The 26,863-nt window shown below is 32.9% G+C and overlaps 1 protein-coding gene and 1 long non-coding RNA gene across 2 annotated transcripts; both read left to right on the top strand.

Annotated features, from left to right (window-relative positions):
* The first annotated feature begins 11,499 nt into the window (after nucleotides 1–11,499).
* Nucleotides 11,500–17,848, top strand: LOC130511375 (uncharacterized). The gene is made up of 2 exons (XR_008944898.1): nucleotides 11,500–12,101; nucleotides 16,994–17,848. It is a non-coding gene; the product is annotated as an uncharacterized LOC130511375 (long non-coding RNA).
* A 5,689-nt stretch (nucleotides 17,849–23,537) lies between these two features.
* Nucleotides 23,538–24,822, top strand: LOC108825444 (transcription factor MYB58-like). Its single transcript, XM_057008325.1, has 3 exons — nucleotides 23,538–23,679; nucleotides 23,782–23,911; nucleotides 23,986–24,822. The coding sequence occupies exons 1-3, from the start codon at nucleotides 23,541–23,543 to the stop codon at nucleotides 24,695–24,697; spliced, it is 981 nt and encodes a 326-aa protein (XP_056864305.1). The 5' UTR covers nucleotides 23,538–23,540; the 3' UTR covers nucleotides 24,698–24,822.
* The last annotated feature ends 2,041 nt before the right edge of the window (nucleotides 24,823–26,863 follow it).

Genomic DNA, 26,863 nt, shown 5'->3' with positions numbered 1-26,863 from the left:
TTAAGAATTAAAATGATTACCTAATGATTCTTGAAAATCCAGTTCTGCAAACATCTGAACCAAGCTTGAAACCTTCTCAGCCTGGATGTTGTTTCGAAGCCACTGTTGTAAGCAGACAAGAGCTTCAATCATGTATGGAGTCAGACAGCTACGAAAAGGATCTAAAATCCTACCACTCGTACTGAACGCTGACTCAGAAGCAACAGAGGAGACTTGGATGGCTAGTACATCCTTTGCTAGTTCGGACAAGACTGGAAACTTACAAGAGTTTTTCTTCCACCAAGATAACACACTGGTGTCTAATCCGAGACTGTTTGTTCTTCTTGGTATTGGTTTTTCCAGCAAGTAAATATCGAGCTCAGTACTGGATTCTTCATATGCTGCCTCTGAAACCATCTCTGAATACAAAGAATCTCTGCTCTCATAGTCCTCATCATCATCATCAGAAATATCAAACAGGTTTCCAACTTCACCTTCCACAGAATCGACAAGGTTGTTCTGACTATCACCTTGAGAGTGAGGGACAAGGTTGCTCACATACTCCTCATATAACGATTTCATCAGTGTTCTTATTGAGGTTCTGAGATGAGCACTCTCCACACTATCCTTACCATAGAGCTTATCAAAACAGATAGAAGCAAACTGCATCTTGTTCCTTGGATCGAACACACTTGCAATGATGACCAGCGGGTTCATATTGAAAAGTCCATCCCAGTACTTCTCAAACTTGTTTCTCATCTCCCTTGCTTGAATCTGTAGAACCCCATCTCTGCTATTGCTCAGTGCAATCAAGTTCCTCTCTATTATCACAATCTCATTGTAACAAATGGTAGATGTGACTGTCTTGGATGCTGAGAACGCCAAGGTGCAACCAAAGAAGATTTTCAGAAACTTCACTAACCTCTGCACCTCTTCCCACCCTTCTGAAGTAGGAGGTCCAACCCGTTTCTGTCCATTCTCCTCTAACTCCATAAAATAATCATTATACAGCATGTCTTCGGCTTTGAGCTTCTCAAACGCAACCTTGAACTTCAGAGCAGCAGACAACATGAGATAGGTGGAGTTCCAGCGAGTTATACAATCCAAAGATAAGCTCCCTCTACTAACATTTCCTGTAAGCACCCGCAACTGAAACGACTTCAACCTTGCACCCGATGATCTCACATACTTAACCGCGTTTCTAATAGCCATGACACTCTCTTTGACCTCAGCTAACCCATCCCTAACGATCAAGTTGAGAATATGTGCACAGCAACGCATATGCATCATAGAACCATCCTTAACTAATGCATTCGGGCCTATCCCCCTACAGGTTTCTGCAAACAGTCGTAGAGCCTTATCGTTTGCCTTAGCATTGTCTACTGTCACCGTGAAGACCTTATCTATACCCCAATCAGACATACACAAACTCAAATGCTCAGAAATAGTTTCACCTTTATGATCTGTGACAGGCTTGAAACTGATGATCCGCTTCTGCATCACCCAGTTCCTATCAATCCAATGAGCTGTGACGACCATGTAGCTGTATGATGTCGTAGGAGCCACCCAAATATCTGTGGTAAAAGATACTCTCTGCTTCTCATCAGTAAACAACTTCTTCAACCTAGCTTTCTCCACCATAAACATTTTAAAAATGTCTTCTGTCGCTGTTCTTCTGCAGTGAACTGTGTACATCGGCAAGACATTGTGACAGAACCTCCTAAACCCTTCAGACTCGACAAAAGAGAATGGCTCCTCGTTCAGCACTATCATCTCGTTCACTGATCTCCTGAACAAAGCCGCATCATACTTCACGGTTGTCAAAACACCACTACTGTCTCCACTTAGCACCTGCTGTTTTCCAGTTTCGTTGTAAACTTGGAACATCTTACATCGACCAATGTGATTCTTCATCGCACTTGTCCCACTCTTCTTGGAGTCGCATCCAATCGCTTGGCCACAGTAACGGCAGTTGCTGATGCTTGGATCATCTTCTCTTTGAATGAAATGTTGCCAGACGTCTGCTCGGTGGGCTTGCTTTTTCTTTGCAGCAGGAGGCAGATCAGTGCTTGACCTCTCTGAAGCAGATCGTTTCTTTCCACCTCCTTGATCGACATCAGTTTCATTGTCTTCTCCAAAGAACTCATGGTTATCTTCACAAGCTGACATCTACAATCAAAAGATAAACATTTTAGAAATTTAGATAACACAAAACAATCACAACAATATTATTTAACAAAATTAACAAAACTAAAACCAAAATATAATTGAAACTCACAACAATATTATTTAACAATCCGACATCTGTTTCTATTACCACACAAAATCACAATCTCTAAATGAAATTTATAGAGATTTATACAGAAACTCAGAGAGAAGAGGAGACATGAGAACTAACCTTGTCACCTTGTACTCGAGATGACATAAAGAAGCAGGGAAGATGGTATGGACTATGGAGTCTCTGGATTAGGAGGAAGAGAGATTAGGAGATGTTTGAGGAAGAGAGATTAGGAGAGGCGATTAGGTTACGCCGAATAAGATTTTAGATTTGTCGATAGGTTAGGTTTCTGTTTTAGATTAGGTATATATAGTTAGGTTAATTTTTCGGTTATCCATTCGGTTATAGAGAACCGAACCGAACCGATGACAAAACCGATTTATTTTAAAAGCTTTGCCGATCGGTTCCTCTCTATGAACCGGACAATAACCGATCACCCTAAATCTCGGTTCGGTTCGGGTCGGACCAATCGGTTCGGGGCAGAATCCCAGGACTACTATAAACCATCAACCAACCCATAATGCTTTTGTGACATGTACTACAATTCAACTTATTGGTTAAAAAGAAAAGAAAAACATAGCTTTTTTTTGCTAACTAAATAAAGATTTTATGACTAAAAGAATAAAGAAATGAACTACAGAAGGAGGAATTCGAGGGGGAAGCAAACACAAGGTGTAATAACTGCGAAGAAGAACGCATTAAGTGCGTGGAAACTTCACTTACTTAATTAACTACGCATTGATGAATTATAGGTTTAATGCAGTTTCGTCTTCTTCCGTATCGGGCACGTCAATGATATTTAATGAAGTAGGTAGTGGTACGAATGTGGTATTGAGAGTAAACCAACATTGGTATTATGACCAAATATCTCTTGACTTTTCGAAATCATATTACAAGCAAATAACATATCTTTAAAATACTCATTTACACCTTTGACCTTAAACGATATTTCATCTCCAGAGTTATCAGCCTTACCTATACTCCATGCCTAAATTCGGCGATGGTTAATGGATAGAAGAGAAAATAGGAAATTTCTAAAATATACTAATACTCTCTTAACATTAATAAAATATACTAATACTTTTGTTTACGTTTTGGAATTACGTTTTAAGAATTCAGTTTTGGGATTATAAGTCGTTCAACTATAGGGTTTAGTTAGTTTTAAAAATTACAGGGTTTAGTTGTCAGAATTTGGTGTCTGAATCCAGATTTTTATCTGAATTTGTATGTTTTGTTAGTTATCTTTTAAAATTGTTTTGTAAGTGTCAATTGTCATAGTCATTTAGTTACTATTGGATTAGTACCTCCTATATAAATTAGGATAAGTTTTATTTTCTATTTAGTTTACGACAAGGATTGATGTTAATCTTTCCTATTTACCTTTAGCTTTGGTATTTCTACTCTGTGACTATATATGAGTCATCTATTCATCAATAAACAAAATAACTCTGATCCCAAACAGAACTTGTCGTGGTATGAAAGTGTATACAAGCTATATGCAATGTAGATGAATTATTTTTGTTAATCACCAAATAAATTGTCTCAAAACTATTTGTTCAATAGTGCTGTTATGCACAGTGGCGGACCCATTAAGGAAATAAGGGGGTCATATGACACCCCATAAATGTTAACATAATTTTATTTGGGCTTGGATGACATGGAAATTATGTGGCTCTAATGGTTAATTATCCCTGTTGACACCCCCATAAATCTGGATTCGATCCTTCTTGAACCCATCTCACATTACAATTTTTTTATTAAGTTATATATTGAACCCCCTTAAAACTTAAGCTGGGTCCGCCACTGGTTATGCATATTCAAGTTTAAATAGTAACACAAGAGATTAACAAGGGTACTAGTACAATATGCTTCTTAATTTAATCAAATCTCGTATGCTTCTGTCAGCATATGTTTTATTACATTAAATTTGAAGAGAAAGTCCATAAAATGTCAATTGTGGTAAGCTCGCTGGGACACAAGCCACCACGTATGACGTGCTTTTCTTCGGAAGGTGTGGCAACGAACTTTTTCGTTCATCCAACTAATCGAGTTATCGTGCTTTGTTTTCAATTAATTCAAGTATTCTTGATGACCTTATAATATAATCAATAGTTTCACTTTACAATGAGTCACATGTTTCGTTTCTGAATACGTGTATATCTCTTATGTTTACCGTAAAATGCGCTCAGCAAGCAAACGAAATTAATAACGTCCTCCTTTACTTTGGTAGAAACAACACATAGGTATGCTTCACTTTGCGATTAATGCGTATAGTAACCTTTTGTTGCTTACAAGAGCTTGGTAAGCAACAAAGGTAAAAAAAGAAGGTGAAATTGCGAGAAAGTAAATTGATGGGATCAAATATTCAGATGGAGTTTGTATGAGGCAAAAGGTTTTACCATTCAAAGGCTTTAAATAATAACGATGAATGCTAAAACAAATCTCGTTAATTTTCAACACACAGTATTCAATATACATATAGCATTCACGAGATATCGTTGAATAGTTAAAGAAATTTATTTTCTGAGATGGCGTGGTTATGAGAAAAATATAGATAAATAAAGAGTTATTCTTGGGTTCACCAACCAATAGAAACTTGTCATTTTAGATTCAGTATCTTTTAATTAAGGAAACAAATAATTTATCAAATTATATTATTTTTCCAAAATAAAAATAAAAAATAAATAAAATAATATATAAAAACGAATTAAAAAAAAATTAATGTTGTCAACAAAACACTAAACCCTAAACTCTAATACTAAACCCTAAACTCCAATACTAAACCCTAAACCCTAATCATAAACCCTAAACCCTTGGGTAAACCATAAATCCTTGGAAAAAACACTAAACATGTTGTCAACAAAACACTAAACCCTAAACTCTAATCATAAACCCTAACCCTTGGAAAAACACTAAACATTTGGATAAATTCTAAATTATAAATCTTAAACAGTAAACTCCAAATCTTATAAATAAATATTTTTAAAATAATCTTTATTGAGAACTATTGTTATTTTTATTTATTCAATTTTTTTATTTTTTTAAAAGCAAAATATAATTTGGCAAGTTATTTTTGTTTCTTTAATTAAAAGATACTAGATTTAAAATAATAATTTTCTATTGATTGGTGAACCTAAAGGTTCACCCTAGGGGGTGAGACCCAAGAAAAATACACGGATATGAACAAAAAATATGGGAGTTACTCCTAAGTCCTAACTAGACGGCTAGCGCCTTAAATGAATTCAACTGGACATATAGTATTTATTAATGATAGCAAAACTGGTCTTGGGATTTGAATGCATTTTAATGCGAGATCGGGTAAGACTTATTAATACGATAATTTATGGCACTCTTCTTTTTTTTTTTGTTATGATAAGACTAGTATTTCTGAAAAGTATCTTGAAACCTTAAATTCCCAGGTCATAAAGGAAGTTGAAGCAGCCTGAGATCGGATTCTCCACCACCAACTAACTTTTATATGTATAAAAAAAAGTTTGTGTCGTTCAAAACTTCAAACCGTTGCTTGATCGACATTTAGCAAAATAAACAGTATTGGAATAGTCTACTATTATAAACAAGTACAATAACCACCGTAGTCACCACTTGTATCAATTTACATCGTCAGAAAACACACAGAGAGTTACAGAAAGCCTGTTCACTGTTCGTTTACGTGTCACACGACTTACGACTTACGATCTATGACTAATTGACTAAAAATATGTTTGTTTATATGTTAGGCAACTTGCGATCTGCGACTAATTGCACGATCAAAATTTTCACGAAAATATGCTCGTTTATGTGTCATGCAACCTACGATCTGTGATCTGTTTTTTTCTAGCGACTTGTATCGGGACTTTTGACTGGTCGAGCTATCAGTAACACGACATCAAAACAAACAATGACTTGCTAATCGCAGATCGCAGACAACAAAACAAACAACAACTTTCAAGTAGTCGCATGTCGCAAGTTGCGTGATAGATAAACGAACATGGTCAGATTCATAGTTATCGAGGGTTGGGCTTAGACCAGGACTAGAAATGCCAATACAGCGTAGCCTAACCATATCAGAAGCTCTCGAGGGCTGGACTTACACTAAATGGTTCATATAAAAGTTTGGCAAATGCCTTTTTCTAACACTCAGCAAAGCTAAATGCCACTAATTGTAGTTTCAAGTTTTAGTGACATACATGCATATATACTATATGAAATGAGAGATGTAAAATTAGAAATATAAGGGTAAATATACATATATTCGGTTATCTTCGGATATCCATTTGGGTTCGAGTATTACCTATTCGGGTCCGGGTATTCAATCTTTCCTCACTTAATATCTGTTCGGGTATTTTGCTACTTCGGTTCGGATTTCGGTTCGATTTTTTGGGTCGGGTTCGGGTGCGGCTTCGGGTATCGGATAAAGTGCCCACCCCTACATGCATATATATATATACATGAGTTTTACAAGGAATGATTATACTAAACAAATTAGGTTTTTCGTAAATGAACGATTGAACGGTGCGTCAATCGTCATGCAAATGTAATGTGATCGTGTAATCCTTATTTCATTTGTATTACTAATTATATTTATGTACTTATTTCGTATTAGAAATGATGGATTCCTGTGCTTAGACCTTATGAGTGATTAGTTAGGTAGTCATGACTCACTGAAAAGCCATCACTCATGTTAAGCAATTCTTCTACCAACCAACTCATATAATATTTTCATTTTTTTATTTTATATAATTCCAAAATAAAGTCCCTATATTGGGGCTAATTTACAATTTCCATCAATCTTCAATTCATCAAACACAACGTTATATGATGATTTGGTAAACACTAATCACCTATATTTTTGTTCAATCATATATAATATTATACTTAACTAACTAAGACGCTACTCTGCTTATCTGATTCTACACTACATAACATTTTAAAAGAGATTTTGAGTTAACCCCCTGTCATCTAAATTATATTTTTGTTCAATCATATATAATATTATACTTAACTAACCAAGACGCGACTCTGCATATCTAATTCTACACTACATAACATTTTTTTAAGAGATTCTGAGTTAGTTCCCTGTCATCTAAATTATCTCTTAATTTTATCAGGTATATTTTTCCGAGACGCAGCGTAGATTGTCACTTTTAATCCAGAGAACTAGATTAGGACCCGCCCTAAAGGGCGGAAATTGATTTGTCAAATTTCAATTAATAATATATGGTATATATAATATGTGTATATAATATTATATATATTTTGTGTAACATTTTTATATATATATATATTAGACATATATATAATATTTTATTAAATATATATAGAATTTAATAGTGTTATAATTTGTGTTGTAATTGTTATTAGTTTGTATTTAATCTTCTTTCATTTTTAGTATAATAATTTGCCTTATCACACTTTTTACCTTTTAACTTATACACATAGTTATGTCATTTTTCAAAAAAAAACTTATACACATAGTCTCGTAAAATGTAATATATAAAAAACATATTTAAAAAATCTACTGACCATATGCCACCATTATTTGGTTGTTTGAACAAAAAAAAAATCACGTTCTTGCAGAACTGTGTATGTTGTGATATGATGTAGGTGAAGAGTAAATATATGGAAGTAAAGTTAGTGATACGAACATGAGCCTATGTTGGTCTATGCCACAATTATTTGATTTTTGGAAGATCAATGAACATAAGCATACACGGTCTTTGTATACTTACGTTGTAAATGAGTCGGATATTTTTTCTCTTATGTCTGGAATGATATGGAACTCGTTAATTTAAAAGTGGTTCAGTTTTATATGATCTGATTATATTAAGAGATTAACCAAAAATATTATAAAAGTGTTACTGGTTAGGTTTAACTAATCTATGTTGGTTAAGATTTGGTTTAATTTAAGTTGGTAGGTTGCATTGTATATGAGGCATGATATATTCTAGCAACAACTATGAAAGAGTCCAAAATTTAAATGAGAACTTCAAATAGTAGATAATCCCTAAATTAATATCTCTTAATTTTATCAGGTATATTTTTCCGAGACGCAGCGTAGATTGTCACTTTTAATCCAGAGAACTAGATTAGGACCCGCCCTAAAGGGCGGAAATTGATTTGTCAAATTTCAATTAATAATATATGGTATATATAATATGTGTATATAATATTATATATATTTTGTGTAACATTTTTATATATATATATATTAGACATATATATAATATTTTATTAAATATATATAGAATTTAATAGTGTTATAATTTGTGTTGTAATTGTTATTAGTTTGTATTTAATCTTCTTTCATTTTTAGTATAATAATTTGCCTTATCACACTTTTTACCTTTTAACTTATACACATAGTTATGTCATTTTTCAAAAAAAAACTTATACACATAGTCTCGTAAAATGTAATATATAAAAAACATATTTAAAAAATCTACTGACCATATGCCACCATTATTTGGTTGTTTGAACAAAAAAAAATCACGTTCTTGCAGAACTGTGTATGTTGTGATATGATGTAGGTGAAGAGTAAATATATGGAAGTAAAGTTAGTGATACGAACATGAGCCTATGTTGGTCTATGCCACAATTATTTGATTTTTGGAAGATCAATGAACATAAGCATACACGGTCTTTGTATACTTACGTTGTAAATGAGTCGGATATTTTTTCTCTTATGTCTGGAATGATATGGAACTCGTTAATTTAAAAGTGGTTCAGTTTTATATGATCTGATTATATTAAGAGATTAACCAAAAATATTATAAAAGTGTTACTGGTTAGGTTTAACTAATCTATGTTGGTTAAGATTTGGTTTAATTTAAGTTGGTAGGTTGCATTGTATATGAGGCATGATATATTCTAGCAACAACTATGAAAGAGTCCAAAATTTAAATGAGAACTTCAAATAGTAGATAATCCCTAAATTAATAGATTAGATATGAAAACATGAGCATGCATATAGTCAACTGTTTTTTTTCGAATAAATGTTAAATTTGTTCATATCAAAAAAAAAAAATCTTCATATCAAAAAGATTTTGATACGAAGATATTGAGGTCTCTTCATATCAAAATTTTTTTTTTGGGTCTCTTCATATCAAAATCTTTTTACAATAAATACCTCAATATCTGAAAAGAATAAAAAAATCAACTTCTATTTGCTATCTTCTAAATGCTATCGGCTGCCAAACCAAATTTGCATCGCAGTTCCTATTTTGGAGCGCTCAATTCGATTTCGCACATGCTTATCCATCCTATATATTTCTTGTATATATATTTATATATACATAATATTCAACATGTGAGTTTCTTATTTGATTATTAAAATGATAAAATAGTGAAACGACATATCAGTACATGCGTTGTTTGCTTATTATTAGAATACATAACTAAAATATTTTTGTTTTAAAATATCTTTTTATTGTTACACATTCAGATAGTTAATGTATAGTTGGTTTCTGATGTGAAGGTACATATAACTTGTTCAATATTAGACCATTGTTAAGACACAAGCCAATAAAAGATTTTTTTAAAATAAATAAATATGGTTTTTGCTACAGACGATTTTGTTTGACAGTCAATATCTTGTTTAACTGCGACTTGTTCAATATCTAACCGAACTAAAACATATACACGAGAAAAAGTTCATGTGGAAGATAGGGAAAACTTAAGATATAGTATTAAGGGGATGTACAAGAAAACGTATTCAGTACAATATTTTGTTCTTTTGCTGGTTGGGACAGTAAAACTTTTTTTTTGTCACGAAAACTATTATATTAAAATAAAGGCTGTAGGAGCTTAGTCGATTACATCCGGAGTTCAACTCCACGGAAAGATGATGAATGAAAAGTACTACAACAAGAGAAAAGATAGATGTGTTGAAGGAGTGAAAAAAACAGTAGAGAAGCTTCATTTTGGATCCTACGACTGTTGTTCGAAACAACGAAACATAGTCGGAGTGGTCGATGTTGAAATACCCCACTGAGAGGATTTGAGAGTGGTTGCATACCGTCACTGATGATAAGCAGCCTTCGATTAAGACAAATGGCAATAAGTTATGCGCTTGAGATGAAAGCAGAGGTAGGAAACCTCGGAACCAATGTGTATAAGAGCCGGCTTGGTCGGAGAGCAGAGATATGAGCTCCATAAAGGTGTCTTGGTCAGAGAGAGTTGGGACAGTTCAACTTTCTTCCATTTTTTCAACTTAGTTTACTAAGGGGGATGTATTCAATTTAGCATTTGATATGATTTGGTTTTTAATGGAGTTTTAGATGATTTTAATAAGTTGCAGAGATTTAAGTGATTTTTGTTAAACTACTCTAGAATATCACCTAAAACAATGGGATTTGAATTTTTTTTTTTTTTAACTAAGAAACTCCACCCAAACACCCTAAAATCACCTCAAAACTTAAAAATCCCACAACTTAAAATATTTTCAATAACAGTGGATTTCAAAGTACTTTACGAAATGTCAAGTTCAATAACAGTGGATTTTAAATGAGTTTTTAAAATTCATGTTTGAATAACAGTGGATTTGTCATTTTAATACAAATCACCTGAAACTCTCAATTGAATACACCCCCCTAAAGTTTCTCATTCAGTGGAACTTAATTTATTCAAGTTCGAACAAAGTATTGTAAGTTGTTCACCAAACAAATGAAACCTATAATAATTCTTACTTAATTATCGATGTACTCTAATGCTTTAGCAAGACATATAGTTATTGGTACATAGAATCTATTAATTTAAATTGATTCTTTTCGTTCAAGATCCAATATATTTATTTTAGATTTAATGACATGAAATATTCATGACATATATTTGGGTACTCTTAAAACTATGTATATTATTAAAGTAAGATAACTATTTACTTAAATAAATATATAAACATAACCTCACTATTGAGTTGGAACCTAAAATTGAACTCTCTCAGAGATGAAAACCAACAGTAAGTTTAGTAAACGATTGATTCAAGTGTGTTTATATTGATTTACAGGTTAACCAACTCAAGGTGATTTGGTGTTGACAGGTTCATTTTGGAATTGGTGAACATTTTGTGGTTTCAAATATGATCGGCTCTGTATATTTAATGACTAGTAACATCCAACTCTATCATGCTTCATAATTTCAGTTTTGAGATTTGATATATGCCACTTCAACTTTCATACAAAAGACAAACTGGATGCACGAATACAATTTTAGATTTTTTTTTGTCAGCTGTTATGAATATTGTGTGATGTCTATTATGGAATGTTCTAGATTTACTTGTTCCCTACTCCAAGTTACTTGTTCCCTACTCCAAGTTATTAGACTTTGTCTCCAAGTTATGTAATCCTATATAAGGAACTCATTACTCATGGAATAATAACAATTCATTCATCTCTAAGTCATACGACTCTCTCTCTCTCTCTCTTTAGTTCGATCTATTCTAAGACAAGAACACTAGGATTAGAACACGTTATCAGCACGAGACTCTAAACCCTAACTAAAATTCGGCGATCACAAAAATCCTAATTTCGGCCGTAACTTCAAACAGCCATATCTCCCTAACCGTAAGGATCCAGACGGCGAGTAATATATCAAACTGAAGCTATTGACGAGAGGAATCCAGCGCCGCAGACCACGCAGCAATCCGACTTCAGACGCGCCGTCACCTCCCAGTGCAAGCCGCGCCGTCAAAGATCATCCAAAACCCTAATAGCCGCCAACTCCTTATCTCTTTTAATTTCGATATCTATTGTTCTTAGATCTCATACTAATCCAACTTTGAAACTTTCATTGTTGATTATTAAAGGTTTCTAAAAGAGGAACCAAGGAGAAAAGATCGGCAAAGATTAAGGTAAGATCTCAAGAACCCTAATCTTTACTTGTGGTTCAAGCAATTCGGATTTCAAACTTCTCTTCATCTTAAATCCGATTTAAAAGGTTTTGCGATTTGATTTGGTTGATTTTAGTTTTTTTTTATTTTAAAATCAAAACCCTAAACCCTTAATAGTTTTACATGACTTTAGTTTTGTATGGACAACAAGTGATACCCCTTTAAGGATGACACGCTATATGTCCAAACAAAATTTAAGGTCAATGTTTAACCTAATACTAAAATCAGATTTGAATTTTATACCCTAATCCTTAAAGTTTAAGTCCGATTTTAAGAAACTCTAAACCCTAAAATATAAAGCATGTGATTACATGACTTTCGTTTTGTATGGACAACAAGTGATACCCCTTTAAGGATGACACGCTATATGTCCAAACAAAACATAAGGTTAATGTTTTCCACATCTTTTGGTCGATGATGCACACCATAGTGTGGCTAGACCATGATTTTCTTTTAGGTCAATGATGCATACCAATAGGTATGACTAGACCATATGAAGTAAAGGTCGATGATACGTACTCTTAAGTACGATTAGACCATAAAACAAAATCAATGGTCGATGATGTTCACCCTCAGGTGCAACTAGATTTTTCACCTGTGATTCACGGTGATCATCCACAATGATCCGCGTTGATCTATGATCCATGATGATCCTCGATGATCTGCGATGATCTACGATGATCAGTGATCCAAGGTGATCCACGGTGATCCTCGATGATCCACAATCACCGGTGATGGATGATGCGCACCACAGTGCAGCTAAATCACGATCCGTTTTATTTGGTCGAGAAAGTGTACCGAATGGTACTACTAGACCATTAAACCGCATGGGTCGATGTAGCATACCATATGGTATGGCTAGACCATGCACTCGTCCATCCCACTATTTTCAATGGATTTATAAATCAAACAAGTTGATTAAGAGATTGATGAGTTATGAGAAAATAAATTTCTAAAAGAATGCAAACTGGCCGTGTGGCCCTCTTATTTGTTTGCTGGCCGTGTGATCCTGATTGAATAATAGCCGTAAGGCATTGATCACGCAAAGATGGCCGTGTGATCATGAGTGGCCGAAAGGCATTGATTACACACACAAGCCGTATGGCTTATTGTTTACATACTGGCCGAGTGCATTTTATTTCTTGGATAGCCAATGGCATCAGAAATTGTATGTACTAACACTTAAATCATTTTGATATGATTTCAGATGTTGAGATTCCAACCCATGGACTATGATACCCTAGATATCTCTGGAGAGAACTATCTAAGATGGGCAATAAATATCTCGGTTATACTAACGATAGAAGGTCTTAGTGAATGTATCATCAAAGATGATCATGGAACCGAGAATGAGAAATATAAGGCATTAACAGTAATGCGCCATCATCTCAATGTGGAACTGAGAAATCAGTACCAAGATATACAAAGCCTTCGATGCCTTTGGAAAGAGTTAAAGTCCAGATACACTAAGGTGATATTACCAAAGGCAAGGCATGAGTGGATGAGCCTCAGTTTCCGGGACTTTGGGTCCGTGGAAAAATACAATTATGCTCTATCTAAAGTAACTCATACACTGATGTTTTATGGTGAAAAGTTGACAGAGGAGAAATTACTTGAAAAAGTTTTCTCCACAGCAGATCCAAAAGATCTATTCCTACAACTAACCTATCGAGATAAAGGTTTCACCACATACAACGATCTGTTCTTATACTTATCTCAAAATGAACAGATGAATCAGATGAAAGATGATATGAGCGGCTATGAGGCAGATAGTGATGATGAAGAATCCATGGGAGCCACGTCCAAAGTAACAGATGGAGTGGCCGGCTAGACCATTGTCTAAAGCCTTTAAACATTCTGACTTCATATTTATGATTTGGTGTTTTGTCATTCAAAATTTCATAGCATTAATAAAAGTTTTTCTTTTATCTTCATTGATTAATTTGCTTGAAAAATATTTTTGATTGACAAATGAGAATGAAAACTCGAGAAGAGTATGTCTAGACCACCACGCCTAAGGCATGGCCTTAAGAGGCACGAAATTTATCACGTAAGACCCATTGAGAGAGACCCAAAATCCCCACTGGCCGTGGACAAGGATACCACAGTAACCGTGGTTGTAGATCCAATCATGGCCGAGGAGGGAGTAAAGGTCGAAATGGCATTACAAGCCACATCAAAATGGTTTCAATAATAAACCAATGGGCAAAGCAAAGAAAAAGGAAATGTTCCTTTAGCTTATGAAAATCGCCAAAGGCATACATATAAAAGAGGTCGAGACTACATTCTCCCTACTGATCTAATACTATGCTAAGGATCAGTGTGATAAGGCATAAAAGCCTAGGTAACCAGTAAGGTTCACCAACGAATTTATACACTTTATGGCATGACCGGATTAGCCATCCTGGTCCGAACTTGATTAATAAGGCACAAAGAGTTATCCCATAAGATCTCACGTTGTGAAACATGTACACAAGGGAAACTCAGTAGGCTTCATTGTTCCAAGTAACACGAAAGTATAATCTGATCATGAGGGTAGTGAGGACAAAACCCGTGATCATGACCAGACCACAAATTCGTGTATCATGGTTTAAAACCATGTTGGCCGTCTAAGCATTACGTTTAAGTGAGGACAAACAAACGTATTTTTTAGCATGTTCATGAGGGGGAGAATAAACACTCCGTGTGGTCCATGACCATACTATAAAACCCAAACATGATAAGCCTGGCCGAAGGCCATAAGGCATTATAGCTTGGCCGTATAAGGCATAACCTATTAGGTTGAGACTTCAAAAGTCTATAAGCTTGGGTACACCACAAGAATACATGTATGAAAGATAAGATACATCAGGCCATATAAAGTGAGCATAGATATTCCTGTCTAAAGATGATAAAGGGTCATAATCCAGATATAGACCATCCTAAGACTTTATGGATAAACCACCACATACCTATGTGCCATCTAGGATGGAATACCTCATCTAAGGATGAGATGAAAATCGGGAATATATTTTGGATAAGAGAACATGATCTTTCTCCCACGAATTTAATGAGACCATGAGCCAAACAAAGGTGATCATATTGTGGCCAAGGTACACGGATTACATACAAGATGAATCCGACTATCCAACATCATGGAGAAAGCTATAAGCTGGTAAATAAAAAGTAAAAGTGGAATGGTTTTAACCATCCAAGTCTTGGCAAAGATCCTCGGACCAGATATATATGTACTGGACGTCCATAAACAAAGAAAGAATGATAGCCAGACAGACCCGAAAGAATGACTAAGTCATACCAGCTTAGCACCACTATATAAATGTCCTAGTAGAGACATAATCAAGTTGCTGTAGAAGTTTATACAAGATAGACCAGTATGTTCCATATACAAGGAACCTCGGATAGAAAGAGATAAGGTGCTCATAATGATAGATCCGGGTTCATGAAAGAGAAACCATACTAGACAATGAGATAAGACCGGCCGGTCCTAAGGTACAGGTATCATATAATGTAGCCTTGCAAACTACAAAGTATTCAATGATCCTGATAAGAATAAAATCTCAATCGATTGTATCATGTCTAGAACGCGATAGAACGCGAAGGAACATTATATAAGGTGTCGACACATACACACACTCATAAGTGATAAAGAAAAAGCACTTGAGCATAAGAGATATGCGAGGATCACTAACCCACGTAAGAGTACTCATCATAGAGAAATGAATGGGACGTGGAGTTATGGTAAAGAATGTATATGATGGGCGTATTGGCCAAATACATAAGATAGACGCCATCTAACCAGTGAATAGATGAGTCTTGTGAGGAAAAGAAAATCGTGAGCTGTAGAACATGAAAGTACAGACAAGTGGTCGTACATGTTGCTACATAAAGCATTCAAAGGAATGGCTTGATCACACAAGGATACTCACAGGGACTAAGGAACAAGGAAATAAATTCCTATGTGGTGAATGCTACTACCCAATATCGAAATTGATAAATATCTGGGCATATAAGAAAGATGTAGTAGACAATTGATATCTCACTGGATATATATAAAGGTAACATAAGATACCTTGAGAAATGAGAAAAAGTTCTCATAGAACAACATCGTTCCTGCGTTGTTCATGGACTGAAATGCAGCTGCATGCGTGTATGTACACACGATATGATAAGACTAAGTGATGCATAGTAGAAAGTTCTATAAGAACGTTTCAGATCAGTCCATATAGTAGTCAATATATTCCTTGTGTTTATACTTAAAGAAAGGATGATTAAGATGATTGATTCTTGGAAAGGCTATGAAGAGACTACGATGATCTATAGTAGAGATCATTAGCCGTATATGAATGTTGGGATCTATGATCCAACGTACCAAGAATAGATTGATCAAATGGTCTGAGAATCCATCAGATTCACGACCAAAGGGAACCATACCGACTAGGATCATGTCCGACCTAGTTCGACCTTAATCATCATTGGTCCCGACCAATCCATCCCGTCCAGCTTGTTCCGACCAGTTCCTCTAGGTCTTAAATCCGACCTAAACCATCCAAGTGAGAGGAACGTCCTATTGACCAAAAAGTGGCTTAGTTTTGATTAAACTTCAAACTATAACACAATAGCCACTTCATGAACAGACCGTGGACATATACAAAAAGTTCATAAAGAGTTTTGGTCAAAGGATATGAATAAGATATATAGTGGACAAGAACATAATCCGGATGGATTATGGATGATGTCATGATCCGGACAGATCATGGACATACAAAGACATTCATGGTCGAATTTATCTAAGAGAGATAAACCATATGATCCGAATGGACCATGAATATCATGAAAGCATTTTGTTGATGCAGGTTACCAGTCCAATCCACACAGTGCTAAGTCCTAAACCGGCTATGTTTTCACATATGGAGGCACGACCATTTCATGGAGATCAGTCAAGCAGACTATATCAGCCACATCATCCAATCACTCGGATATATTGGCGATCCATGAAGCAAGCAGAGAGTGTGTCTGGTTGAGACTCATGACACACCATATTCGGACAGCATGTGGGATCACGGATGGTAAAGACGAGCCGACCGTTCTTTACGAAGACAATGCAGCCTGCATAGCTCAGCTCAAAGATGGTTACATCAAGGGTGACAAGACTAAGCATGTTCTCCCCAAGTTCTTCTTCACCCACAATCTTCAGAAAGAAGGAGAGGTCAAGGTACTCCAAGTCAGATCAAGCGAGAACTCAGCCGACCTCTTCACTAAGGCATTACCAACATGCACGCTCAGGAAGCTTATGCAGTAGATTGGTATGCGAGCACTGAGAAGCCTTCAGTGATGTTCACTTCAGGGGAAGTAATGCGGCTGTACTCTTTTTCCTATCCATGGCTTCCCGTTTTTACCACATTGGGTTTTTGGGTTTACCATGGAAAGGTTTTAACGAGGCAGTATTCCAAACGCATTACAAACTCTAGACGGTTATGGCATTACAATCTCGGTTTTTAACGAGATAGCATCTTACACGCATAATGGACATCAAGGGGAAGTGTTATGAATATTGTGTGATGTCTATTATGGAATGTTCTAGATTTACTTGTTCCCTACTCCAAGTTACTTGTTCCCTACTCCAAGTTATTAGACTTTGTCTCCAAGTTATGTAATCCTATATAAGGAACTCATTACTCATGGAATAATAACAATTCATTCATCTCTAAGTCATACGACTCTCTCTCTCTCTCTCTTTAGTTCGATCTATTCTAAGACAAGAACACTAGGATTAGAACATCAGCATAATTTTAGTTGATTATGGCTGAAACTTTGAGTCTTTTTTTTGTGCAACAGAACACTTCCATTAAAATAGGTGGGTTCCTACAGCCCAAGAGTTTAAGAATACATAGAGGCGAGTTGGGTTTTTACCAGCCCGTCGGCCAGCTCATTCTCAACCCTTCGAATAAAATTAAAGCGACAAAAAGAAAAAAGAAGAACTAGAGAAGAAAGCTAAAGAGTCGATGTCAGACATAATACCATAAAGATTCATCGTCCATTTCCTCTGAGTGATTGCTCGGAGGAGCACTTGGGAGTCTGTTCGAAGACAGATGTTGGTGAAAGCCAAGAGAGACTGCGTTCAAGAGAGCTCCCCTGATGGCTAAGGCTTCTGCCATACATGGAGAAGAGACATGAGTTAAGGAGATAGATTTGCGCGCAATCTCTGATGAAGATTGATTCATAAAGATCCAGGCCAGTCCAGCAGCATTCGATTTCCAAGAGGCATCCGTGTTGACGAAGATGGTGGAGTCAGGTAGATCCGGGAGGCTAGGGTTAAACGTTGGCAGCTTTGGGCAGCGAGTTTCAGCTTTGGGCTGAAACTTTGAGTCTATATAGAAGTTGAAGCAGTGAAATATAAAACCATTTTCTAATAAAAGATTAAAGGTAATAGTTGTTTGGTTAAAATGACAGCAGCTAGGGCTTTATAAAAAACAAAAAACAAAAATATAAAAGTTATTAAAGATTAGTTGTAGTAAATTAATGGTGTCAAAATAAAGTAAATCGCTCAACCCAACTCAGTTCATAGCGAATTCGATTCTTTCATGAACTAACTAAACTCATTTATCATATGAGTTTTAATATATTAGCTCGAACTCAGATCATATAGATCATGAGTTAAATGAGCTAACTCGCGATCAACTATTAAAAATAAAAGTTATAAAAATAAAAATGAATAATTTCATAATATACTTTAAAATTTAAATATTTAAATTCGAAACATTAATATTTAGTATTGAATAAAACCAATACCTAATAGTAAATTAAATAAAAGCTAAATCAAAAATTCAAAAATATATTTCACGTAAGAGTCTTGAGATGATTTATCTTCAAAGTCTTCATTAATTTAAATCATAAAGATATATTTCGCATGAGAGTTTTAGGGATATTTTGTTTTACATTTTTGTTCTAAAGATATATGATATGATGACTTATATCAATATTATTTTATATTATATATATATATAGTATAAAAACGACCAAACTCATGAGTTATCTCATATTCATTAAAAATTCTTCATATATTTCGTGATCTAATTTAAACTCGATCATTAAATCCCCTTAGTATTAATAGATGAGCAATTAAAAAGAACAACCTTTAAAGAGTAGAATTATTACTATGTTGCCATTTTGCATAGGTGTCTTCCTCGCAATACACCTCAGCCTTCCTATGCATTAATCCTTAAATTACTAGATTATTTACATCAATTGCCATTGGTATGTTACAAATTTACAGCATGATTTTTCATTACATTTTGACTATAATTACTGATTTTTGTTCTTGATGACCTAATCTATGGAACGTAGTGGTAACTGAAACCAAATTAATGGTTGATAGCTAACTATTTCTATAATTACGACCATGACTTATTCAAAATGTAAATGTTAATGTGTCTCGCTCTCTCTCTAAAATGTTAACGTTTTTTTGTTTAAATTTTTACAATACGAAAATGCAATTAATATTCCACCATCTAGAAGTCTTTTGGTTATGGTCCACAATTTGTATTCTATAATAAAAAATAAAAAATCAATATTAAAATGCTAGATCAGTGGTTTACATCTTAATTTAATTTACCGGTTTTCTCAAGTGAGAGTAATGTATATTAGTATTTTCGGGATTTTAGAAGATCATAATTTTATTGAATTAAACATTCAGGAAGCATATTATTGGATTACACCACACAAATACTTAAACACGTAACTGTTCATTTTATTGAATTAAACATTCAATAAAATGAAGGTCTTATCCTAGCAGTATTGGCAAATTAATTGGAGAGATAGTAATATTTAATACTTATTGTATAAAATAATATTTCAAACCCTATATATACTTTAATTATAATAACACATTTTTGTATTTTTTTGCAAGGTCGCTTCAAGAAGCTTACTAACATTGATGGATTTTCAAAAGTTGTTTTTGAACCAAACGGTGTTCCAGAAATCGATGCTTTCAAGAAGAGGTATTATATTTAATTTATATGCCTTTCTTAATTAAATTTGTAAATAGTTATACTACTAACATTTGTTTGTTCTCTTTATAGGATTGCAGACAATGGAGTTTAATTTCTATAAGTGGCGATTCTTTTTTTTTTAATGTTTTTTTAATTTTTTTGCGCTCCTTTTCTGCTTTATTATTAATAGTACTTTAATGTCTTATTTATGTTTTTAAAAATATTATTCAGCATTTATTATATGTCAACAATTATGTCTTATAAGTTTCAAGTGAATGACCCATTTCAAACTTGAGATAGATTCTTATATTTTAAAACAAATACAAATCCATAAAGTAATCTTATTTTAATTCAATATGTCGATCCTCAACTTTTCAACATAAGACATGATGTTTGTTATTTGTATCCTCTAATGCATATATTCGTGTTATCATTGTCTCACTTTTATCATATTTTACATATTCATACTATACATGTATATTAACAATTTAAAAAATATTACGTACGTAAAATAATTTATTAATTTTTTCACTCCGCGCAAGGCGCAGATCATATCCTAGTTTATTTGTTATAAGAATCTAAGAAATAGAGTTCCTAATCTTAAAAAGATCAAACTGAGGTAAGTTAACTCATGAGGTATAACTCATTTTGATACCCCTATAATTAATTGGACTTCCTTCTTTTACTAAGGACCTGTGAAAATCTTTATCTTGTGAGCCTATTCTTTGTTTTTGTTTTTACTAGTTTTTTTATTTTTTTTTTGCTTTGTTGTTATACGTGTATGAGGTTTTAGAAAATTATTTACTCATTCATAATTTCTTATAACCTTAGCCGGTCAATTCTAATTTGTACTTCTATTTCATTGAAACTAATAATTTATTCAAATTTATCTAGTATATTTCCTAAATGTAATAGCATACTTGCGTCTCGTTTGGTAGATTAATTAACTTAAAAGCATAGAGAAATCCCTTAGACTATATTTGCGAAGTGATTTTGCCACATGTCGTCTCCACAATCAATTTCACAAAAAAATGATGACATGGTTACTAAAATTGATGACATGGCTTATAGTTAAATATGACATGGACAATAAGATTTATTGCTGATATATATTTTTGGTAAACTTTATAAAATATGGCAATAATTCATACATTGCATTTAATGCCGATTTATATTTTTGTTAAACTTTTTAAAATATGGTAATAACTCATAAATCATCCCTAAAATAAATATATTCAAATTTGAATTATAAATTTCGAAATTTTATTTAATTTTACTTTTATAATTATAAAATTTTTATTACTAAAAAAATTTCAAACTTTTCTACATCTTTTAAAAAAGTAAATAAAATTTTAATCGTAATATCATTAGTTTCTTTTAGATATCTAAAATTTTTAAAAATATTGTTCAGTTTTAATCTCTATAATATTATTTGAGAAGTCAGTTTCCTATGTGTCGCGCTCACGTTAATTCTTATGATGGTTAATTACAATAGTACTCTTAGTGAATCAAATATATCTATTTGTCATTATTAAAAAGAAAAAAATTCTTTTTTATTTTGGTTTCCTTCTCTAAATAACCTATATATATAATGAAAAAAATTGTAAATTTTAAAAACGAAAAATATCTTTTATATATAATGCGATTCATTAAAAGGAAACTTAACAAAATAATTTTGATTTTAGAGTAAATAAATAATTATCCCTTTAAAAGATAATCTTAAACAACATAATATATATTTTAATATAATTATTTTATTTTAATTAATCTATTTCTCAAATTTAATACAAAAAATAAATAATAACATAACACAAGATATTTTAATGAATAAAAATGCATTTTTTATTTTCTAATTAAGTATCCTTTTATATTTTCCAAATCAAATATATAAAGAAAGTATTTAGAAAATTTATAATGAAAACATTTTTATATGTGATATAATTTTATTAAAAAAAAGAAAGTTCAGAAATTATTCTTGACTTTATAAGTTTATAAGTTATTTTTATGCAACTTCGTACCGATCATGACTTTACTTTCTAATTTTTTTTTTGCAAACTAACATATACCAAATTATAAAAGATAGTAACATACTTACATATCTATGATGAAGAACCAAGGAATACAATTAATTCAATTTGGTTGAGCTAAACTAGAAATAATATATTTTAGTTTGAAGGAATATATTTAACACAATATATCCACAAAATGAGTAATTGGACTAATCTCAATTTTTAATACAAAATCAAACACTTAACTAAATATAATGTATTATTGTTCATATTAATATTTTTATAAATATAAACTATAGAACAATGTAACATACTATTAACTAATATGAGATCTCAATTAATATTATGAATATATATTAACCAACTATTGCAACTAAGTTATTTTCTATAATTTATATATATGCATGAGGTTTCATAATACTATCGTTGTTATATTAATATCAGTAACTTTGAGTCAATTAAAACTTTAATTTATTTTTACTATTTAATTTTAAAAATAAATTATATTAAATTATACATAATCTTTCTAAAATATATTTACAAATCTAAGGCAATATCAAATTAAATGTAAACAACAAAATTAATCAATATTTTAATCTATAGAATAAACAAATTATGGTTGAATCGGAAAATTAGATATTATCTTATATATCCAAAATTATACCTATGATTAAAATAAAATAATATTATTTGAAAAATTGCATACTGATTACAATATAAATTACATAGTAATTTAAAAATAAAAAAAAATTATAGTAAACTATTTAATATATTAGTTTTATAAATATTTATATCCGTGCATGCGCACGGGAAAATCACCTAGTAATAATTGTAAGTAAAGTTTTTTTTATGAACTTCCGCTTACCAAAACTTTTTTTTCTCTTTTTCTTTAGAAACATTTTCATAAGTTGGTATAGCCATCGACAGAAAAACTATTATGGCTCTTTCTGATTTGACTTAGAAAGACTTAATGACCCATACTGAGTTAGTCAAAGTTCAAAGTTTACTATAAGCTAATATTAAGCTATTAACTAATATAAGTCGAGCAAGTTATTAACTAATGTCAGATGCATATTAAGATGTTTTAGATTTGACTAGGAATTGTGAGACTCAATATTAAAGTTTTAAACATATTCATAAAGTGGGATAATATTTATAACATAATTACTATTTATTTTCTAATATAAATGGGAAGTATATAAATGGGAGTCTAGATATTCAACCACAAAAATAGATAGTAAATAATTTAAACAAATCTGATTTGACTATTGTCATTTTCTTTTGTTTATAACATGTTTCTAAAAGTCAGGATCACACATCAATTTCTTGTATAAATACACATAGGACCAACTTGATTTGGTAAAAGGAATCTCAAAAGTGTGTGTGGGGAGAGTGTAGAGAGAATGGGCAAAGGAAGAGCGCCATGTTGTGACAAAACAAAAGTGAAAAGAGGACCATGGAGCTACGACGAAGACCTGAAACTCATCTCTTTCATTAACAAGTATGGTCATGAGAATTGGAGATCTCTCCCCCAACAAGCTGGTAATGTTTCTGATCTTAAAGCCTTGGTCTTTCCTTAAGCTTTTCATCATCTTCTGGTTCTGATTCTTTGCGTCTATACATCAATCTATGCATGTAATGAAGGACTGATGAGGTGTGGAAAGAGTTGTCGTCTTCGATGGATTAATTACCTCAGACCTGATGTAAAACGTGGCAATTTCAGCGTAGAGGAAGAAGAAACCATCATTAAACTTCACCAGAGCATTGGAAGCAAGTATGTGTTATCTTGTTAATGTCTTGTCTTGGCTCAACGTTTTTGACAATAGCTTTTCTGCATTTTGGTTTCAGGTGGTCGAAGATTGCTTCTAAACTGCCAGGACGAACAGACAACGAGATAAAGAATGTGTGGCATACCCATCTCAAGAAAAAAATGAGCTCGCGCACCAACCTTAATGCCGATGATGAAACTGGAACAAAAGGTTCTTTGAATAGAGAAAAGACCTTTCAAGAGTCATCCCCTAATGCTTCTATGTCTTTTGCTGGCTCCAAGATTTCTAGCAAAGAAGACGGCGCACAGATAGGTGAAATGTTTGAGTATATAGAAGGTCATAGCGAAGTTACGAGGACGTCAGAAGAGATAGACAAACCAGAGCTGCTGGAGATACCTTTTGGTGTAGATCCTGATCACATATGGAGTTTCATTAATGGTTACGATTCTTTTGGTGGCTCCAAGATTTCTAGCAAAGAAGACGGCGCACAGATAGGTGACATGTTTGAGTATTTAGAAGGTCATAGCGAAGTTAAGAGGACGTTAAAAGAGGTAGACAAACCAGAGCTGCTGGAGATACCTTTTGGTGTAGATCCTGACATATGGCATTTCATTAATGGTTACGATTCATTCCAACAACCTGAGAACAGTTTGGCTCCAAGGGATCATCAAGACTCTCAAGAAGATGAAGTTGATAAATGGTTCAAATACCTGGAAACCGAACTCGGGTTAGAAGAAAATGATAGCCAACAACAACAACAAAATGATACTAACAAAGAATCAAGTGACTGATTATCCTCGGTGAAGTCGGTGTACAATAGAGATATATTCTTAGCTCTTTAGTAAAATAACAAGATCAGGCAAAAGATTTTCTTTGCAAAAGATTGCTGTGTTGAAACCATGTAATCCTATCAGCTGGCAACCATCCATAAATATAAAGTGAGAAAGATTAATTGTTGTTGTCTCGAAATTGATTCAGCAGCTAAATTTTTTAAATGCGAACAAATAAAAAATGCTTAAGTTCTTTTATGAAGTTTGACTCTCAAGGTGTTACAAAAAAAAGTTTTACTCTCAATTGTGTAACAATCATATCCCGCCAGGCAAGCACAACGTTGTGAGAGTTTTCTTGTATAACAGATTAAACATCCATAAATTGTTTTTTTTTTGTTCTTGATGAAAATGTTTTAACATTTAAAGCCTTAAGGTTTAGGTTTCACATAAATGATATTAATGTGTTATCTGATTGATTCAGCGAGTCATGTGAAGATTTGTATTGAATCAACTAGCAACAGAGTCCAGCGCAAACGCGGAGATGTTAAAAATATATATGTTATTGTAGTTTAAAATGTTATAGATATGTAGTCGAGTAGTTTGCTTAGTAATCGTAGTGATTATCAGAAGAGATGTATAAGAAGAAGATAAAAGATGTCTAAATTCATATTAATGCATATGTATAATGTTGAAATTCTATTTAACTGGAAATATAAATGAAGATAACGAATACGAAGTTTATCTCTGTTTACTTGCGATAAGGTCTGCATTTTGTTGTCAGCATAGTAAATATTAAATCAACTCTTTTTAACTACTAAAAATTAGAAAATGTTCTCCTCGGATGAGGTACGTTGCCATAAATGGCTTTGAAGAAAAACCTGTTCTTGTTTTCTGACTGGTGTGTGAGATTCTATCAATTAACAGAGAATGGTTGTGAAGATTCAGCCAACCCTCAACCCTCTCTATTTTATAGGTTTGAAGAGAGGTCGACATTGCTTCTGAGTTAAATGACGAAAAAATTAATTTGTAAATCAAGAGAATAAGTTGAATGATAGGAAAGACTAAGAGTTTGGAGAAGAAATGTTTGGTGCTTGTAGAGAAGCTGAACAGAGACCGCGGAGATAAAGAGTAAGAATAAAAATGAAAAAGTCATAATTGACTTGAACACTAAACGCTGTGTTTGATGACATAACCAAACATTAATTGAACTGAAATCATACGGAACAATTTAAAAACCAAACGCGAGAACAAAATCATCAAATCAGAACTAGACGACCGTGTGGGTGCCACTATCATTAAAAAAATACATATGTGGAAGATTTTTATTTGGTAACTACTCTTTCCATTTCTAAATAAGTGTCATTTTGACATTTTTCACATATATTAAGAAAATAACTGATATATATATAAATTGTTATTAATTACATCTCTCTGACCGATAATATTTGAGATAAATAAAAATATTTATAAAAACAATACATTTTGCAATTAATTTTCATCTGAAAGTAAATATAATTTGCATTAGAATTTTAAAGTGATATTTTTGTGTAATAACAAAAAAACTAAATGACACTTATTATGAAAGAAAAGGAGTATGGGTTTTCTGATCTTTATGTGTGTTTAATTGATTTAGTTGTTGTGTGGTATGTGAATCATATGAAATCCGAATGATAATTGATCAAAATGGAATATGTTGACGGATCTGTTGTTCTATCGAAACATATGAATGTGAATTACGATGCTGCCTTTGTAGTTACATGTTAACAATCTTATATGAAGATTACACTAATGTCAAATGCAATGAACATAAGTATTTACCGTATCACTATCCAACCACATGTGAGAAAACATATTTCAAAAACAAACTATATAATAAGCTTGTTAATACTCAACATGAGTTTACAACTGTTAGATTAGTCAAACCAACTGTAAGCAAGCATACCAATTTTTCTAATCCCAAAACATTGGTGAATGATGTTTTTAATACAAAACAACCATTGACATTTTGAAATTTTGTTAATATCTAAACTTAAGTAAACACACCAAAATGTTCGTATCTAAAGATAGGTAAACACATTAAAACAATGTATAAATTCTAATATCTTTTGCTAACTAATTGATTGTGGATTCTACTTGAATTACTCAATTTTGTTAACCAAAGCTAACTAACCATAAATTTAGAAACAA

The sequence above is a fragment of the Raphanus sativus genome, chromosome 1 (genome assembly GCF_000801105.2).
Source record: "Raphanus sativus cultivar WK10039 chromosome 1, ASM80110v3, whole genome shotgun sequence".
In the NCBI taxonomy this organism is placed as follows: Eukaryota; Viridiplantae; Streptophyta; class Magnoliopsida; order Brassicales; family Brassicaceae; genus Raphanus; species Raphanus sativus.
The sequence above is the reverse complement of the archived record's forward strand: the minus strand, read 5'-3'. Positions and strand labels throughout refer to the sequence as shown.